The 15,601-nt window shown below is 43.4% G+C and overlaps 1 protein-coding gene, 1 long non-coding RNA gene and 2 pseudogenes across 4 annotated transcripts; all 4 read left to right on the top strand.

Annotated features, from left to right (window-relative positions):
• The first annotated feature begins 1,446 nt into the window (after positions 1–1,446).
• LOC100282954 (uncharacterized) lies at positions 1,447–7,131 on the top strand. Of its 3 annotated transcripts, none has more exons than XM_008663743.3 (5): positions 1,447–1,567; positions 1,712–2,095; positions 2,237–2,359; positions 5,467–5,685; positions 6,338–7,131. In XM_008663743.3, the coding sequence occupies exons 2-5, from the start codon at positions 1,931–1,933 to the stop codon at positions 6,773–6,775; spliced, it is 945 nt and encodes a 314-aa protein (XP_008661965.1). In that variant the 5' UTR covers positions 1,447–1,567; positions 1,712–1,930; the 3' UTR covers positions 6,776–7,131.
• A 1,756-nt stretch (positions 7,132–8,887) lies between these two features.
• LOC103642760 (beta-carotene isomerase D27, chloroplastic-like) lies at positions 8,888–9,628 on the top strand (annotated as a pseudogene).
• Positions 9,629–9,810: 182 nt separating this feature from the next.
• LOC109942905 (digalactosyldiacylglycerol synthase 1, chloroplastic-like) lies at positions 9,811–10,612 on the top strand (annotated as a pseudogene).
• Positions 10,613–10,614: 2 nt separating this feature from the next.
• LOC103641666 (uncharacterized) lies at positions 10,615–11,240 on the top strand. The gene is made up of 3 exons (XR_560431.2): positions 10,615–10,661; positions 11,041–11,121; positions 11,204–11,240. It is a non-coding gene; the product is annotated as an uncharacterized lncRNA (long non-coding RNA).
• The last annotated feature ends 4,361 nt before the right edge of the window (positions 11,241–15,601 follow it).

Below are 15,601 nucleotides of genomic sequence, written 5' to 3'. Positions count from 1 at the left end.
AAAAGCTTTTGCATTGGTTATTAAAGGTTTTATTTTCTTATAGCTTAATTAGTCTAGTAAACTAATTTGGAAGAATTCAACAACTGCATGTGTTTTTGTTTGTATCTTACATTTACCGCTATTTGGGTTTCCGGGTTGTGTATATTCTTTATGCTTCTGAGCTGCTATAGTGATTGGTATTCCACATGCGAGCTACGACTATTTCGAGCATCCTCATTTTTATTTCAAACTCCAGCTTATAAATAGTGCAGTATACAATGTAAAATAGTGTAAACTAGTATTTTATACGATCATATGCACGATTTGCTAGCCATATTATAAGTGGAGCCTATTTTTCAATAATGTGTGCATGCAAAACTAGTTGATGCCTTCTCTGTTCAGACTAATAAATACTAATGTATACTCCTTAACAGGTAGCAAGTTACATGCGAAGGTGGCAACAACGTACAAGTCCCCATGACGCTCCTAGCTGAAAAGCTGCTCCTTGAATGACTGTAGAAGTCCCTTATCCCCGTGGCCCTCCTAGCTGGAAAGCTATTCTAGTAACTGAAGAAAATTCTAAATGTTGTAAATAAGATAGGTTCAAATTCACATCTAAAAATTGAGTAAAGGTTAGCAACCATAGAAAAGATGGTGATTGTCATAAAGATGAACAAATGATCAACATATAAAAGGAAATAAGAAAATCGAAATGTAAGAGCTCAAATCAAAGGTATAAGTTAGGACATTTTATCTTACCAATCAAGACATAATAGAGTGTGTAATTGGATTTAGCATAGACGATCATACTATTAAAAGAAGAGTTTAATTGGACAACCAACCATCTAGTGCCACTAGGTATCGAAATTATATGTATTGCATATAGACCTAAGTTATAGGCTGAGAGTAGGGAAAATGTTTATTGAAAACACTTTAAAAAATACAAACTAGGCTCTAACTTGTTTTTGACAAAACATTGTATAGTTAAGTCGGTTGGAAAGAGATGACAAAATGCTCTCGATGCAGATTTCCAGAGCTCATCAAACATATCCTGTGAGGCATTGGACATGACACTAGATATGCGTATGGTGTCCAGTGTAGGAGGGGTCCACCAGACAAGCAACTTAGAGGGCATCAAAAGGAAGGCATACAAACGTGCATATGACAGAATGTGCTCGGAGTGCCATCAGATGTCACATTGGAAAGAGCACTCAAACGTCGTATAAACTTACATATTTCGATTATGTACTCAACAGACGTGTCCTTAACATGTCTAATGGTTGCACTGAGCATCTAACATGTGTTAACAACTAGTTTATAGTCGTTTGAAGGGCATCAATGTATTCAGTGTAACCCCTACTAGCTTAGTGGACATGTTTGGTGCATGGAAATCTGTGTTTTAAAAGGTAGCGATTAGAATTTTCTAGGAGATTATAAATAGACCTTTTTGATAGTCCTTGGTTGGTATTACTCAACCATTAACACTTGCATACATCTCTGGAGGCTAGATCTATTTAAACGTCACGGCAGGTTGTATTATAAGTTGTTTGGCCTGATCTATACCTAGTATCAGATTGAGTTAGATCAGGTTAGTCCGTGTTTTTCAATTGGACGTGTCGGGTTGTGTTTTTAGCGTTGGATTAAGTTTTTTTAAGTTGGATTGTGCTTTGGATAAAAAAAATATGGCTCTTAATTCATCCGATTTCTATGTTCTTTTCTTACAAGTGAACAGCCGTTGCCCGTCGGCCGCCGCCCCTCCCTCCGCGCCCTCCCGACCACCGCTCCTTCCCCGCCTTCCACCTGCGCTGTCCGCCAGTCCTCCTCCACCTCGCTCCGGCACGCAGGGCCCACAAGAAGCGCCCCTTCCAGAAGTTAATCCGCCCCGGTTTGACTAGGGTTTGTCCCGTCTCCTAATCGATCAGATTGGCAGGTAACTGCCGTTGCCGCCGCGATGAAGAGGTACGGACTGCAGCTCCGCACGAAGCCGCCATCGTCCTCGTCGTCACGCGCGCCGCCACCTCCCGCCCGGCCCCTGGCGGCCTTCGCCGACGACGATGACGATGATGTGGAGGCAGAAATCCTCCGCCAGGCGGCCAAGAAGCGCTCCCTCCAGAAGGTAACCTGCTCCAGCCACCAGCTCGCGCGTACGCTTCTCCACCGATTTCATGGCAACCACATTAGATAATTCTTTTTTTTTTCTGTCTTCCCCCTCTTGTCCGGATGGGGATGTTGTTGTTGCCGTGTTGCGCGCGCACAGGTTGAGGAGCAGCAAAAGAAGGCCATGGAGGAGGATCCCTCGGTGTACGCCTACGACGAGCTGTACGACGAAATGAAAGAGAAGGAAGCCCGCCCTAAGATGCAGGATAAGGTCGTCCGCGAGGTAATTCCTCTATCCTGCCTTTGAGAGTTGTTTATTTGCTTCGTTTATGCTCACTGCGATATGCGACAGAGTAGTTACTAGTTAGTTACAAGTACTTTTTAGTGAAGAAGACTAATTGCTAGCTTAGGGTGTGTTTGGTTCAGCTTCCTGAACCAGATTCACTGCCAAAATATGAAATCTAAACCAAACAGGTACAACAGCAGAATAGATTCCTGAAAATCCATAGATTCCTATAGTTCAATTCAGAATCACCTCCTACCACAGATTTCCTAGATTCTTGTCATCCATGTTACAAGTTGTTTTGCTCTTATAGAATTTATAGTTGACAGTTGTTTCAACCAAACAAATTTTAGTTTTTTCACAATTGTCAGCTCACAATAATTTTCTCGTAGCTCATAGCTAGAATCAGACTTTAAAAAATCTACAACTGAACCAAATAGACCCTTAGTCTTGCATCCCGATTCTTAGTGTTTGATTCCTAAAATCTTAATTTTTCAAGTGTTGCTTTTGGTGTTTTACTTGTTTTTTGGGAAGGGAAAAGAACATAGGACCATAGTATTCAAGGTGTCACCCAGGCGGTGCGAGCCGGGGAGGTAAGGCGTCCTCCTCGCCTTGCTCTGGAACCTAAGGCGCGGGTGGGAGCTGTGGCGCGGTGGAGGGAGACGCTGGGGAGTGTGGCGCGGCAGAGGGCGGTGCAGCAGAGGGTGGGGCTGGGGAGGGCCTCGCGGTGGATAGCGGCGCGCTGGAGACGGTGGAGGGCGGCTGGGAGAGAGAGGGAGAAGCGACTAGGGAGGGAGGGAGGGTTAGTTGGGCTTAACCTAATATTAATGGGCTGAGTTGGGTTGGCTGGACTGTTTCTTTTTCTTTATTCTTTTTCTCTTCTTTGTTAATATTTTTGTCCTAAACACTTTCTTAAATATCAGTATTATTTCTATTTTTATTATTTTATATATATTTAAAGCGCCGCCTACCTTACGCTTTACCACTCAAAAGATAAAAAGGGGGTCAGTCGCGTTACCACCTTAACAACTATGAATAGGACATTGTTGTTATGTGGAAGAGCTTTGCTTTGCTGCTTAGATTGAGAGTTTCCTTGTTTGTGAGATGAATTTTGAATTGAGGGCTAAATAGGGATTGTTTAGCTAGCTGAAAATCTCCTGTTTGTAACAATCTAATCCCATTTTTTGGGCAAAAGGCTGTTTGCTTTTGTTGAATGTTTATTGATGCAAATTGCAAGTATTTGAAAATTAGCAGCATGTCACATTGATACCTGATTTTCGAATTTTGCACAAACTTTAGATCGAGAAAGACATTAATATGATTATTAAGGCGGTAAGTTGAGACACGGCGACCCGCCAATTTGAGTCGACTAGGCGTTTAAGGTGCACGGTGAGGTGACAGCATGCATGTGTCCTAACCAACTATAGGACAGCAAAATCTTACCTTATTGTTGCTGATTGTAGAGCTCTCTTTTGAATTGCCCTTGTTCCATGTAGCACACATGCCCCTTGCAAGTTGTAACATATTTATTCTATATAATTATGATGAATGTGACTAAATAAGTTGTACAATACTATAATTCAATAAATTGGCTAAGTAAATATGGATCAAGCCTACCTTGTTAACGCGATCTCTCTTCTCTCAAACCACAGGCCACAGGAACAATGAGGAATGCAGCAATGTTAGTAACGATAAGGAATGCAGTAAACATATAAGCAAGTTGTGTAAGCGAGGAATCAAATAACAGGACCACGGGTGAATAAAATATGGCATAAGTAGCACCATAGTTAAATGGTCCACGGCCAGCCAGCCACATTAGAATTTAGAAGTAATTCACATCCACAAGCTTGTGAGCTACTAGTGGCAAATTAATCATGGATGTTTGCAGCAGCCTCAAGGTCCTCTCCATTGTTGGAGCCATTAGGGCCAGGAGCATCTTCACAATCTGTCACATCAGCATCGTCATGTGGGTCTTGACTTGCTTCATCTTCTTCGTCATCTAAACCTAAGTCATCTTCAACCAACCTTGGCTTAGAAGGTCTTGCACGCTTGCTGCTAGCATTCCTTCTGAGATTGCATCCTCGTAGTGAGCTTGATGCAGCAAGAGCTTCATCAACATGTTCCCATTTAAGATCATGTAAGTGAAGTTATGGAGACACGAAACACAAGCTAGTGACAGTCTAAAATCCACCCAGAACCACAAGTGGCAATGCAAACTGCATAGTACAGAGGCCTACAAACTACAAACCATATAGTTAAAGAACAGAGGCATTGCACATCCAAGAGAAGAGAAGGCGGAGGGAGAGAAAGAGATGCTCACACGTACCTGTCCCATGAGCTTGCGACATGGAGCTGCCCGAGACTGGAACTGGCAGAGCAGCACAATGAGCTGTGGATCCAAGGCACTAATCAGCGGAAAAGAGGGAAGGAAGACCAGAGGAGACACCAATTAGAGGCGCAAATTGTTGGATAAAAGCAGAGGAGGCTCGAATCAACGAAGGGAGGGGTTAATTGATGGAGAAGAAGAGGTGGTGTGGCACTGCCAATAACAAGTGTGTGCCCTCCTCCATTCCCTGCTTTGTTAATTTGTGCACAGGACAGATGGGATATGGACTTGTGGGAGCTGTAGGTCCGTGATTTCCTGCAAGCATGCAGCTCCTGCGGCCGCGCTCACACCCAATCCCCCTCCAATTTGCTCATGTGTTATCCGCTTTGGGTCGCTCGGGCTTAAATGTCGCGGAATCGCGCCAAGGCAATGACTTTTTTCCGCAGGGCGAATCCCTTCGTGTATTGGTTGTGGCAAGGCCCAGCTTGAAATCGTGACTAGATGCCTAGGCAACGACTTAAAAAGCACTCATTACTAAATATAGCTACTCAATCTTGCATGCTATATTTGTCACAGTTGATTATTGACCTGTTTTTGACTGGAGTCCCCCCCCCCCCCCCCCCCCCCACACACACACACACACACACAAAAGTGCTTGGTTCAACATTCCATATGTTAACATGATATTTTTCCTTGTTCTTTCTGATTTGGGCCACTAGCTCTGAGTTCTATTCTTGTTTGATATTTTCATTTTCTAACGTAATGCATTTCCTTTGAACAGTCAAAGTATATTGCACAACTTAAGGAAAAAGCAGAGCTACGCAAACGAGAACAAGATATAATATACGAGAGGAAGCTTCAGAAAGAGAGAAGCAAGGAGGACCACCTTTTTGGGGACAAGGATAAATTTGTAACATCAGCCTACAGGAAGAAACTTGAGGAGCAGCAAAAGTGGCTTGAAGAAGAAAGAGTGAGGCAGCTTCGAGAAGAAAAGGAAGATGTAAGTTATTCATTCGTTTGATGTTATCCTCTACCTGCTTTTTTGCATTCACGAATTCCAATTTGAATAACTTATTTCTGTTTCTTTCAAGCTGCATGTTTGCCTGCCCTTTATTCAATATGTTATGCTATGGACATAATCTACATATTTCTGATGAAACCTTGTTCATGAGTCAGTCTAGTTCACCTTGCTGAACTACATGTAAGTTGGATGACTGCTCATCCTGTTGAGATTTGTGTTTTATGATATATCATCGAGTGTCTAGTTTGAATTAGGCTGTTTTTACATGTGGCTACGTGCCATCATTGTGGCACCAGATTATGAATAAAGGGATTTTGGTTCGTATGAATTCTGATGCATACATACATAAAACTGGCCTTTTATACCGTCTTTTTAGCTTTCCCTTACTTCAGGACTACATTTATTTTAGCAGAGATTTAATTTGTTTCTGCAAAATATGATCTAACTGTAAATTGCCCTTGAGCATTTTGCCATTTGTCTGTCATGCCTAACCTGTTTACGATATTAGTGACATAAATGCTGTTTTTTCTGATGTTCATCTGCGAATCAGATTGCCTGCCAAAAGAAACTGCGTAACCATTTTGCAGTTGAAGTCTGTTGGCTAATGTTTTTTTCCATCTGCCTTTTCTAGGTAACTAAAAAGAAAGACCTGAGTGATTTTTACTTTGGGCTTGTGAAGAATGTTGCTTTCGGTGCACAGACACATGATAACACAAAATCTGGTCACCCTCTAAAGGCGGACAATAAACCTGAGGATACAAATACTAGTAGCCTTGATGCTGAAGCCTCTGAACCTTCTCCAAAGCGTAGAAGAGAATCCAGTATAGAATCAGAGAGGACTAAGAGTATGGATATGGAAGAGCCGTCGGCAAGTCGAATGAGGGATTCAACAGTTGCTGCATCTACTGAGAAAAATGCTGCTGATGTTTCATCACATGCTAAAGAGATCCCACAAAACATTCAGCCAGCAAAGGTTACTGATGATCACTACAAGAGAAGTGATGGCGCACTTGCTGCTGCTAGAGCGCGAGCACTGGCCCGAAAGAAAGCGAAGGACCAGCAATTGTGAAGTACAAGGCAGAAAAGTTTACCGATCCTTGAGGTACAATTTCATGTTTTATTCAATAGGATCGTGTAAAGATGTCATCTGAAATGATCTGATAGCTCCCTTGCACTTTAAGAAGCATTTTTTATTGTGGTTGATGTGTATCTATGTTGTAAAATGACCTCATCAGATGCCATCTTCTGCCAGTAACTTTGGTGTTTTGACACGTCAACTGGTTTGAACTTATATGGCCGTGCAATAGACTGTTTTGCACTGTAGAATGTACTGAGTTTGAAATAGAAAGTGTGATAGTGAGATATACTGCTCAGAACATTTCATGAAGTAACCTGGCAAGTATGCAGATGTGTTATTTTTATCAAGCCAATCTTAATGGATAGATGTATTTTGTTGTTTGCAAATATGCCGCAACAAATGGTCTACGATGCATGGTTGAAACAACCTTCTACAATTAACTAGGTATGTGTCATGTGTTTGCCACGAGCCTAAATTAGATTAGATATGAGGTATGAATTGACCAAATCCAGCCACGGGCACATACGTAGGCAGGTAGGCAGGGAACGGCGTCCAAACTATAAATATAATTATTTTTATTTTTAAACACTAAGTGGTACTCCCTCCGTTTCTTTTTATTTGTCGCTGGATAGTGCAATTTTACACTATCCAGCGACAAATAAAAAGAAACGGAGGGAGTATAATGGTTAGCTCTAAATTTTAAAAACAGTAGATGTATGTTCGAGTGTTTCCTCTATACTATTTTTTGCGTGTGGGTGGTGAGCGTGCGGTGGCATAGGGTGAAGTCGTGGTATCACTAGATACCCACATTAGGCTCTTAATATAGTAGTATAGATAGTCTCCTTTTGTTTTTGATTGGGAGGACTTAAACCACATATTTTACCGTTTGAAACCATATAGAAGATGGGTAAGGCCCTGTTTGGGAGAGCTCTACTTCAAGAATTTCAATTTCGTTCGAACTTCTTCAACCCAAACAGGTCCAGCTCCACGAGCTTTAGTTTTAAAAAAAATCGAAACTAGAGACCCGTTTCATGAAATTCATGAAGCTCCTTAGAGGGTGCTTCAAAAACACTGTTTTTATATCTCCTCATGAAGTTGTACGAAAATTACCCACCATGCCACTGGTTACGCAACATACAACTTCCGTTCTCTCTGGCGACAACCCACTAATCATCAAGGGTAATCAAGGAAACCCACACAAATCAATTGTACTATAGAAGTTGGAGTCCATATACAAACCAAACGCTCTTGGAACTCACCTTAACAATTTGCTAGAGCTGTTTTATAGTGAAACTGGAAAATCAAAGCTGAAGTTTTTGAAGCAAAGCTCTCTCAAACAGACCCTAAGAGTACAAGAAACACCTATGCTGTTTTTCAGGGACTCTATACTTTCTCTAGCTTTGCCATACGTCAGACTCCATTGTTCTTGGCATATAGCTTAGGAGGTGTTTGAATGCAATAGAGTTAATAGTTAGTTAGCTAAAAATATACTAGTAGAATTAGCTAGCTAACAAATAGTTAGCTAACTAGTAACTAATTTACTAAAAATAGCTAATAGCTAAACTATTAGCTAGGGTGTTTGGATGTCTATAGCTAATTTTAGCCACTAACTATTATCTCTGGTGCATTCAAACACTCACTTAGTCATGCTTTCCTCGATGATGTATTATAAATATTTGTGTCCTAAATTTTGCTAATTCTGAATTTCGCCGAGGCTCGATTGGTAAATGCCCGAGTCACTGATTTGAATAGACACTCAGGAAATTAGGTACTCCAAATTGATTCGTTCAGCGAGATATCAACAACATGAAAGACATGTCCAATACAGAAACTTCTCATTTGTCATTTCCCTCTTTCCCTCTGCTCCCCGCCATCAACGCCGATCCGCCATCAACGCCCGCGCTGCCTCCTAGGACCCCTCCCCCGTCCACGCCCCCAACCGCAATCCCCACCCTCGATGACGCTAGCCCCACTTCCCTGGATCCCCGCAAGATGCAGGTTCTCCTCCACCTAAACCCTAACACAGCTTCACCACCGCGTCGCCAGTCTCACCGCAGCGGAGTTCCTCCGCCTCCTCCTCAACACCTGACCCCCGCCCCCGCGATGGCGCCGCCGCTTGGTATGTTTCATCTGCGGTGAGGCAGCTAGGCGCCGCGATGCGCTAGCTGTGGGACGACTGCTTCTCAGGTGGCTGCACACGCGCGCAGCAGGAGGCGGTGCGCGAGGTGCTGCTGTCCATGCTGCCCCCGGCGCGCCGGCGCAGTTCCGGCGGCTGTTCCCGCCAACGCGGTGGGCCTACGAGTTCAACGCGGCGCTGACCGTGCCCTTTTTCCACTGGCTTGTGGGCCCCTCAGAGGTGGTGGAGGTGGAGGTCGGCGGCGTCCGACAGCGCAGGGGGAGCGCATCGAGAAGTGCCAGTACCTGGAGAGCAGCGGCTGCGTGGGGATGTGCGTCAACATGTGCAAGGTCCCTACGCAAGACTTCTTCACCAACGAGTTCGGGCTCCCCCTCACCATGAACCCAAGTGAGTGCTCTGTTTGGCTCTATTATTCAGGGGGTGATGAACATGGATTGATTGATCCATGGCCATCCGTGGATCTCAACCAAGTGCAGATTTCGAAGACATGAGCTGCGAGATGATATACGGCCAGGTGCCGCCTCTATTGGAAGAGGACCCAGCGTCGAAGCAAGCTTGCTACCCGAGCCACTGTGAGTGGTGGTAGCTCGCTCCCAGATTCAACAGCACAGACTAAAGCACTGCACATTCTAAACCGGCCTTTTGCTTTGTTTTCTTCAGGTTCCATGTCGACGCCGTCTGCCTCGGCCTGTCCCAAGCTTCAGTAGGTCCATACATGCATGCGCAGAGTTTGTCGGCCGAACTTGGGATGGAAGAAGTATCATTTGTGTTTGTTATACAGAAATGTAGCTTGTAAACTATTAGTAAAGTTACATACAAGTTTTGTTCTGAACCAGGACAAAGCACTCTGTAACAAATTCGTCGCATTTTCGTTCCTTTCGCTGACCAAATGCCTTCGTTCCCAGTGGTTCTTGTAGAGCGGTTGTGTCGTCCGAGCGTTGATATGAACCAACACAGTTTATCAGGGATGTAGCAGTGAGTTGGTGAGCTCTCTCGGCTCATAGAAGCCCTACTTTTTTTCTGATTTTCTTCGAGCACAAGCTTAAATGTCAACTATTTGGCCAAAGGTTATAGAGAACTCATAGATTTGATGGCTAAACATAAAAGCGACTTAGAAGGATTCAAGTTAGATGTATACGGAAGTGGTGAGGACTCGCAAGAAGTTCAATCCACTGCCAGGAGGTTAGATTTGAGTCTCAATTTTTTTCAAGGGAAGGGATCATGCTGATAATTCACTCCATGGGTACGTATCAAACAAGAAACTTTAAGGCAATTGTCAAAGATAATTAATTCTGTATTCCACTTTTTTGTTGATTACTGATGCTGCCATTTGCTGTTTGTATTTTTTCAGGTATAAGGTTTTCAAAAATCTGAGCATTAGTGATGTCTTGTGCACAACAACAGCAGAGGCTCTTGCAATGGGGAAATTCATGATCTGCGTAGAACATCCATCAAATGAGTTTTTCATGTCATTTCCGAACTGTTTGACATACAAGACTTCAGAGGAGTTTGTTGCGAGAGTGAAAGAGGCAATGGATAGAGAACCCCAACCGCTAACCCCTAAGCAAAGATACAACCTTTCGTGGGAGGCAACGACTGAGAGATTCATGGAGTACTCAGACCTTGACAAGGTTCTGAACAATGAGGCTGCTCAGCCTAAACAAGGTAGGAAAAGAAAGAATAAAACAACCTCAGCCTAATTTGTCTTCGGTCTTCCGTGCTCACCTTCGAGAGATCAAGGTTCATGTGATCTCTCCTTCCTCGAGCCATCTCTGATCTTTGCCTATGCCTGATTGGGATCTCCTCTTGTTGGTTTGCGAATTAGCATAAGTAAGCCGTAGACTTTACCATGTTTCGTGGCGGTTTGCGAGTAGGCTGTAGTTTTAGCTCTACCAACTGTGGAATTGCATTTTACGAGTTATGCATAGCTTAGACTTCTTTATGCTTTGTTGGATCGTTGTGGGTGTCGTAATTAGAGCCATTCCCCAGTAAATTGTTTACATGGTCATGAACATATCTGTTTGTTTCATCCTAGATATAGCAAGTACATAGTGCTGTTATTTTTTTCAATATTTGCTACCCATGTGCCTGATTTATCCTTCCCTTCTATGCTGTTCAGTTGCTGCTGCGGTAGTCCCCCAACCGTCATCATGCAGAACGAGGAGGGTAAGACAGTGGACCTCTACGTCCCCAGGAAGTGGTATGTTTGTCGTACTTGTTTAAACCTTTGCCCTCTGCATGGTTAATTATGTTGTGTTAATATTGAGTTTCTGTTCTTGCAGCTCGGCCACGAACAGGATCATCACTGCCAAGGATCATTGAAAGGGAAATAGGCTTACACCTTTTCCTAAATGATTTTGGTGGTTGAATTGCCCAACACAAATAATTGAACTAACTAGTTTGCTCTAGATTATAAGTTTTACAGGTGCCAAAGGTTCAACGCAAACCAATAAAAAGTCCAAGAAAGGGTTTAAATAAAAAGAGCAAAAGACAACCCAAAGGCAGCCCTGGTCTGGCGCACCAGACTGTCCGGTGTGCCACCGGACAGTGTCCAGTGCAACAGGGAGCTCAACTCCAAACTTGCCACCTTCGAGAATTCAGGGAGGTTGCTCCGCTATAATTCACCGGACTGTCCGGTGTAGCACCGGACTGTCCGGTGTGCCAGCGGAGCAACGGCTACTCGCGCCAACGGTCGTCTGCAAAGGAACAGTGAAACGCTACAGTGCGCGCCTACGCGCGCAGAAGTTAGAGCAGGCGCCAGAAGGCGCACCGGACAGTGAACAGGACCTGTCCGGTGCACCACCGGACTGTCCGGTGGCCCCGTTGTCATAAGCTCCAACAGTCGGAACCCAACGGCCTGGTGACGTGGCTGGCGCACCGGACAGTGTCCGGTGCGCCATATGACAGAAGGCCTCACCAATGGTTCTTTTGGTGGTTGGGGCTATAAATACCCCCCAACCACCACACTTCAATGTATCTAAGTTTTCAGCCATCAAACCTCATACAAGAGCTCTAGACTTCATTCCAAGACACAAACAAAGAGATCAAATCCTCTCCCAAGTCCGGAATCACTCCAAACAAATTAGTGACTAGAGAGAGAGACTTTTGTGTTCTTTTGAGCTCTTGCGCTTGGATCGCTTTTCTTCTTCCTCTATTCTTGTGTTCAACTCACTTGTAATCAAAACAAGAGACACCAAGTTGTGGTGGTCCTTGTAGTGGACTAAGTGTCCCATTTGATTGAAGAGAAAGGCTCACTCGGTCTAAGTGACCGTTTGAGAGAGGGAAAGGGTCGAAAGAGACCCGGTCTTTGTGACCACCTCAACAGGGAGTAGGTTTGCAAGAACGGAACCTTGGTAAAACAAATCACCGTGTTCATCCACTTCATTTCTTTGTTGATTTGTTTTACCTCTCTTTCGGACTCGTTTATATTTCTAACGCTAACCCTGGCTTGTAGTTGTGCTTAAACTTTATAGATTTCAGATTTGCCTATTCACCCCACCTCTAGGCGACTTTCAATTGGTATCAGAACCCGGTTCTTCATTAGAGCCTAACCGCTCGAAGTGATGTCGGGAGCATCCGCCATGAGGGAGATCGGGACCGGTGACAAGTCCGCAAGCTCGGGGAGAACACACTTAAGGGAGTCCGCCCACAAGCACAAGGAGGAATCCTCTTTCTCCATCAAGTCCCATCGGAAGGGTGACAAGAAGAAGATGATGAAGAATGTGGTCTACTACGAGACTGACTCTTCGTCACCCTCCACCTTCGGCTCGGAATCGGCATCCGCCACTTCTAAGCGCCATGAGCGCAAGAAGTATAGTAAGATGCCCCTTCGCTACCCTCGTATTTCAAAACACACTCCATTACTTTCCGTCCCATTAGGCAAACCACCTATGTTTGAAGGTGAAGATTATTCTATGTGGAGTGATAAAATGAGGCATCACCTAACCTCACTCCACAAAAGCATATGGGATATTGTTGAGTATGGAGCGCAGATACCAAAAAGGGGGGACAAGGATTATGATTTGGAGGAGGTCGAACAAATCCAACACTTCAACTCCTAAGCCACTACTATACTCCTCGCCTCTCTAAGTCGAGAGGAGTATAATAAGATGCAAGGGTTAAAGAGTGCAAAGGAGATTTGGGACGTGCTCAAGACCGCACACGAAGGAGATGAGGTGACCAAAATCACCAAGCGGGAAACGATCGAGGGGGAGCTCGGTCGCTTCATGCTTCACCAAGGAGAGGAGACACAAGCCATGTACAACCAGCTCAAAACCTTGGTGAACCAAGTGCGCAACCTCGGGAGCACCAAATGGGATGACCATGAAATGGTCAAGGTTATTCTAAGATCACTTGTATTTCTTAACCCTACACAAGTTCAATTAATTCGTGGTGATCCTAAATACAAGCTAATGTCTCTCGAGGAAGTTATAGGAAAATTTGTGAGCTTTGAATTGATGATCAAAGGCTCCAAGAAAATCATCGAGCAAGGCGTCTCCTGCACACCCGATGTGCAACCCGTCGCTTTCAAAGCGACGGAGGAGAAGAAGGAATAGTCTACATCAAGTAGGCTCCCCATCGACGCCTCCAAGCTCGACAACGAGGAGATCGCGCTCATCATCAAGAGCTTTTGCCAAATCCTCAAGCAAAGGAGGGGGAAGGACTACAAGCCCCGCTCCAAGAAAGTTTGCTACAAGTGTGGTAAGCCCGGTCATTTCATTGCTAAATGTCCATTATCTAGTGATAGTGACAGGGGTGACGATAAGAAGGGAAAGAGAAGAGAAAAGAAGAGGTACTACAAGAAGAAGGGCGGCGATGCCTATGTTTGCCGGGAGTGGGACTCCGACGAGAGCTCCACCGACTCCTCCTCTGACGAGGATGCCACAAACATCGTCGTCACCAAAGGCCTTCTCTTCCCCAACGTCGGCCACAAGTGCCTCATGGCAAAGGACAGCAAGAAGAAAAAGGTAAAATCAAGATCCTCCACTAAGTATGCAACTTCTAGTGATGATGATAATTCTAGTGATGATGAGGACAACTTGCTTACTCTTTTTGCCAATCTTAACATGCAATAAAAGGAAAAATTAAATAAATTGATTAGTGCTATTCATGATAAGGATGAACTCTTGGATAGACAAGAGGATTTCCTTATTAAGGAAAACAAAAGGCATGTTAAGAATAAAAATAGTTATGCTCAGGAGGTAGAGAAAAATGAAAGATTAACTAGTGAGCTAAGCACTTGCCATGACACTATTTCCAACCTTAGATTTGAAAATGACAAATTGATTGCTAAGGTTGAGAAATTAAATGTTAGTGATGATTCTCTTGTCAACCTTTGGAATGACAATGCTAATTTAATTGCTAAGATTGATTAGTTGAATGCATCCCTCTCTAGCCTTAAAATTGAAAATGAAAAATTAATTGCTAAGGCTAAAGACTTAAATGTTTGCAATGTTTCTATTTCCAATCTTAGAGATGAGAATGCTATTTTACATGCTAAGATTGTTGAATTAAATGATTGCAAACCCTCTACATCTACCGTTGAGCATGTTACTATTTGCACTAGATGTAGAGACATTAATGTTGATGCTATTCATGATTACCTAGCTTTAATTAAGAAACAAAATGATCACATAGCTCACTTAATGCCAAAATTAATGAGCATGACTTGGAAAATGAAAATTTTAAATTTGCTAGAAGCATGCTCTATAGCGGGAGACGCCCTGGCATTAAGGATGACATTGGCTTCCAACAGGGAGACAATGTCAAGCTTAATGCCCTAAGAAATTGTCCAACTTTGTTAAGGGCAAGGCTCCCATAGTTCAGGATAACGAGGGTTACATTTTATACCCTGCCGGTTATCCCGAGCACAAAATTAGGAGAATTCATTCTAATAAGTCCCACTCTGGCTCTCATCATGCTTTTATGTATAAGAGCGAGGCATCTAGTTCTAGGCAATCCACTCATGTTAAATTGCCTAAAAAGAAAACTCCAATTGCATCAAATGAACCTAATATCTCTTTTAAGACTTTTGATTCTTCATATGTTTTAACTAACAAATCAGGCAAAGTAGTTGCCAAATTTGTTGGGGGCAAACACAAGGGCTCAAAGACTTGTGTTTGGGTACCCAAGGTGCTTGTTTCTAATGTCAAAGGATCCAAGACCGTTTGGGTACCTAAAAACAAGGCCTAAATTGTTTTGTAGGTTTATGCATCCGGGGGCTCAAGTTGGATAATTGATAGCGAGTGCACAAACCACATGACTGGGGAGAAAAGGATGTTTTCCTCCTAAAAGAAAAACCATGATCCCCAAAGAGCTATCACATTCGGGGATGGAAATCAAGGTTTGGTCAAAGGACTTGGTAAAATTGCTATATCTCCTGACCATTCTATTTCTAATGTTTTTCTTGTAGATTCTTTAGATTATAATTTGCTTTCCGTTTCTCAATTATGTAAAATGGGCTACAACTGTCTTTTTACGGATTTAGGTGTTACTGTCTTTAGAAGAAGTGATGATTTAGTAGCATTTAAGGGAGTGTTAGAGGGTCAACTATACTTAGTTGATTTTAATAGAGCTGAACTCGACACTTGCTTAATTGCTAAGACTAATATGAGTTGGCTCTGGCACTGCCGACTAGCCCATGTTGGGATGAAGAATCTTCATAAACTTCTAAAGGGAGA

The sequence above is a fragment of the Zea mays genome, chromosome 10 (genome assembly GCF_902167145.1).
Source record: "Zea mays cultivar B73 chromosome 10, Zm-B73-REFERENCE-NAM-5.0, whole genome shotgun sequence".
NCBI lineage: Eukaryota > Viridiplantae > Streptophyta > Magnoliopsida > Poales > Poaceae > Zea > Zea mays.
The sequence above is the reverse complement of the archived record's forward strand: the minus strand, read 5'-3'. Positions and strand labels throughout refer to the sequence as shown.

Coding starts and splice junctions, on each gene's coding strand:
- LOC100282954 (XM_008663743.3), top strand. CDS start 1,931: ATGAAGAGGTACGGACTGCAGCTCCGCACGAAGCCGCCATCGTCCTCG. Junction 2,360..5,466: donor AGGATAAGGTCGTCCGCGAG/GTAATTCCTCTA, acceptor TCCTTTGAACAG/TCAAAGTATATTGCACAACT. Junction 5,686..6,337: donor TTCGAGAAGAAAAGGAAGAT/GTAAGTTATTCA, acceptor TGCCTTTTCTAG/GTAACTAAAAAGAAAGACCT.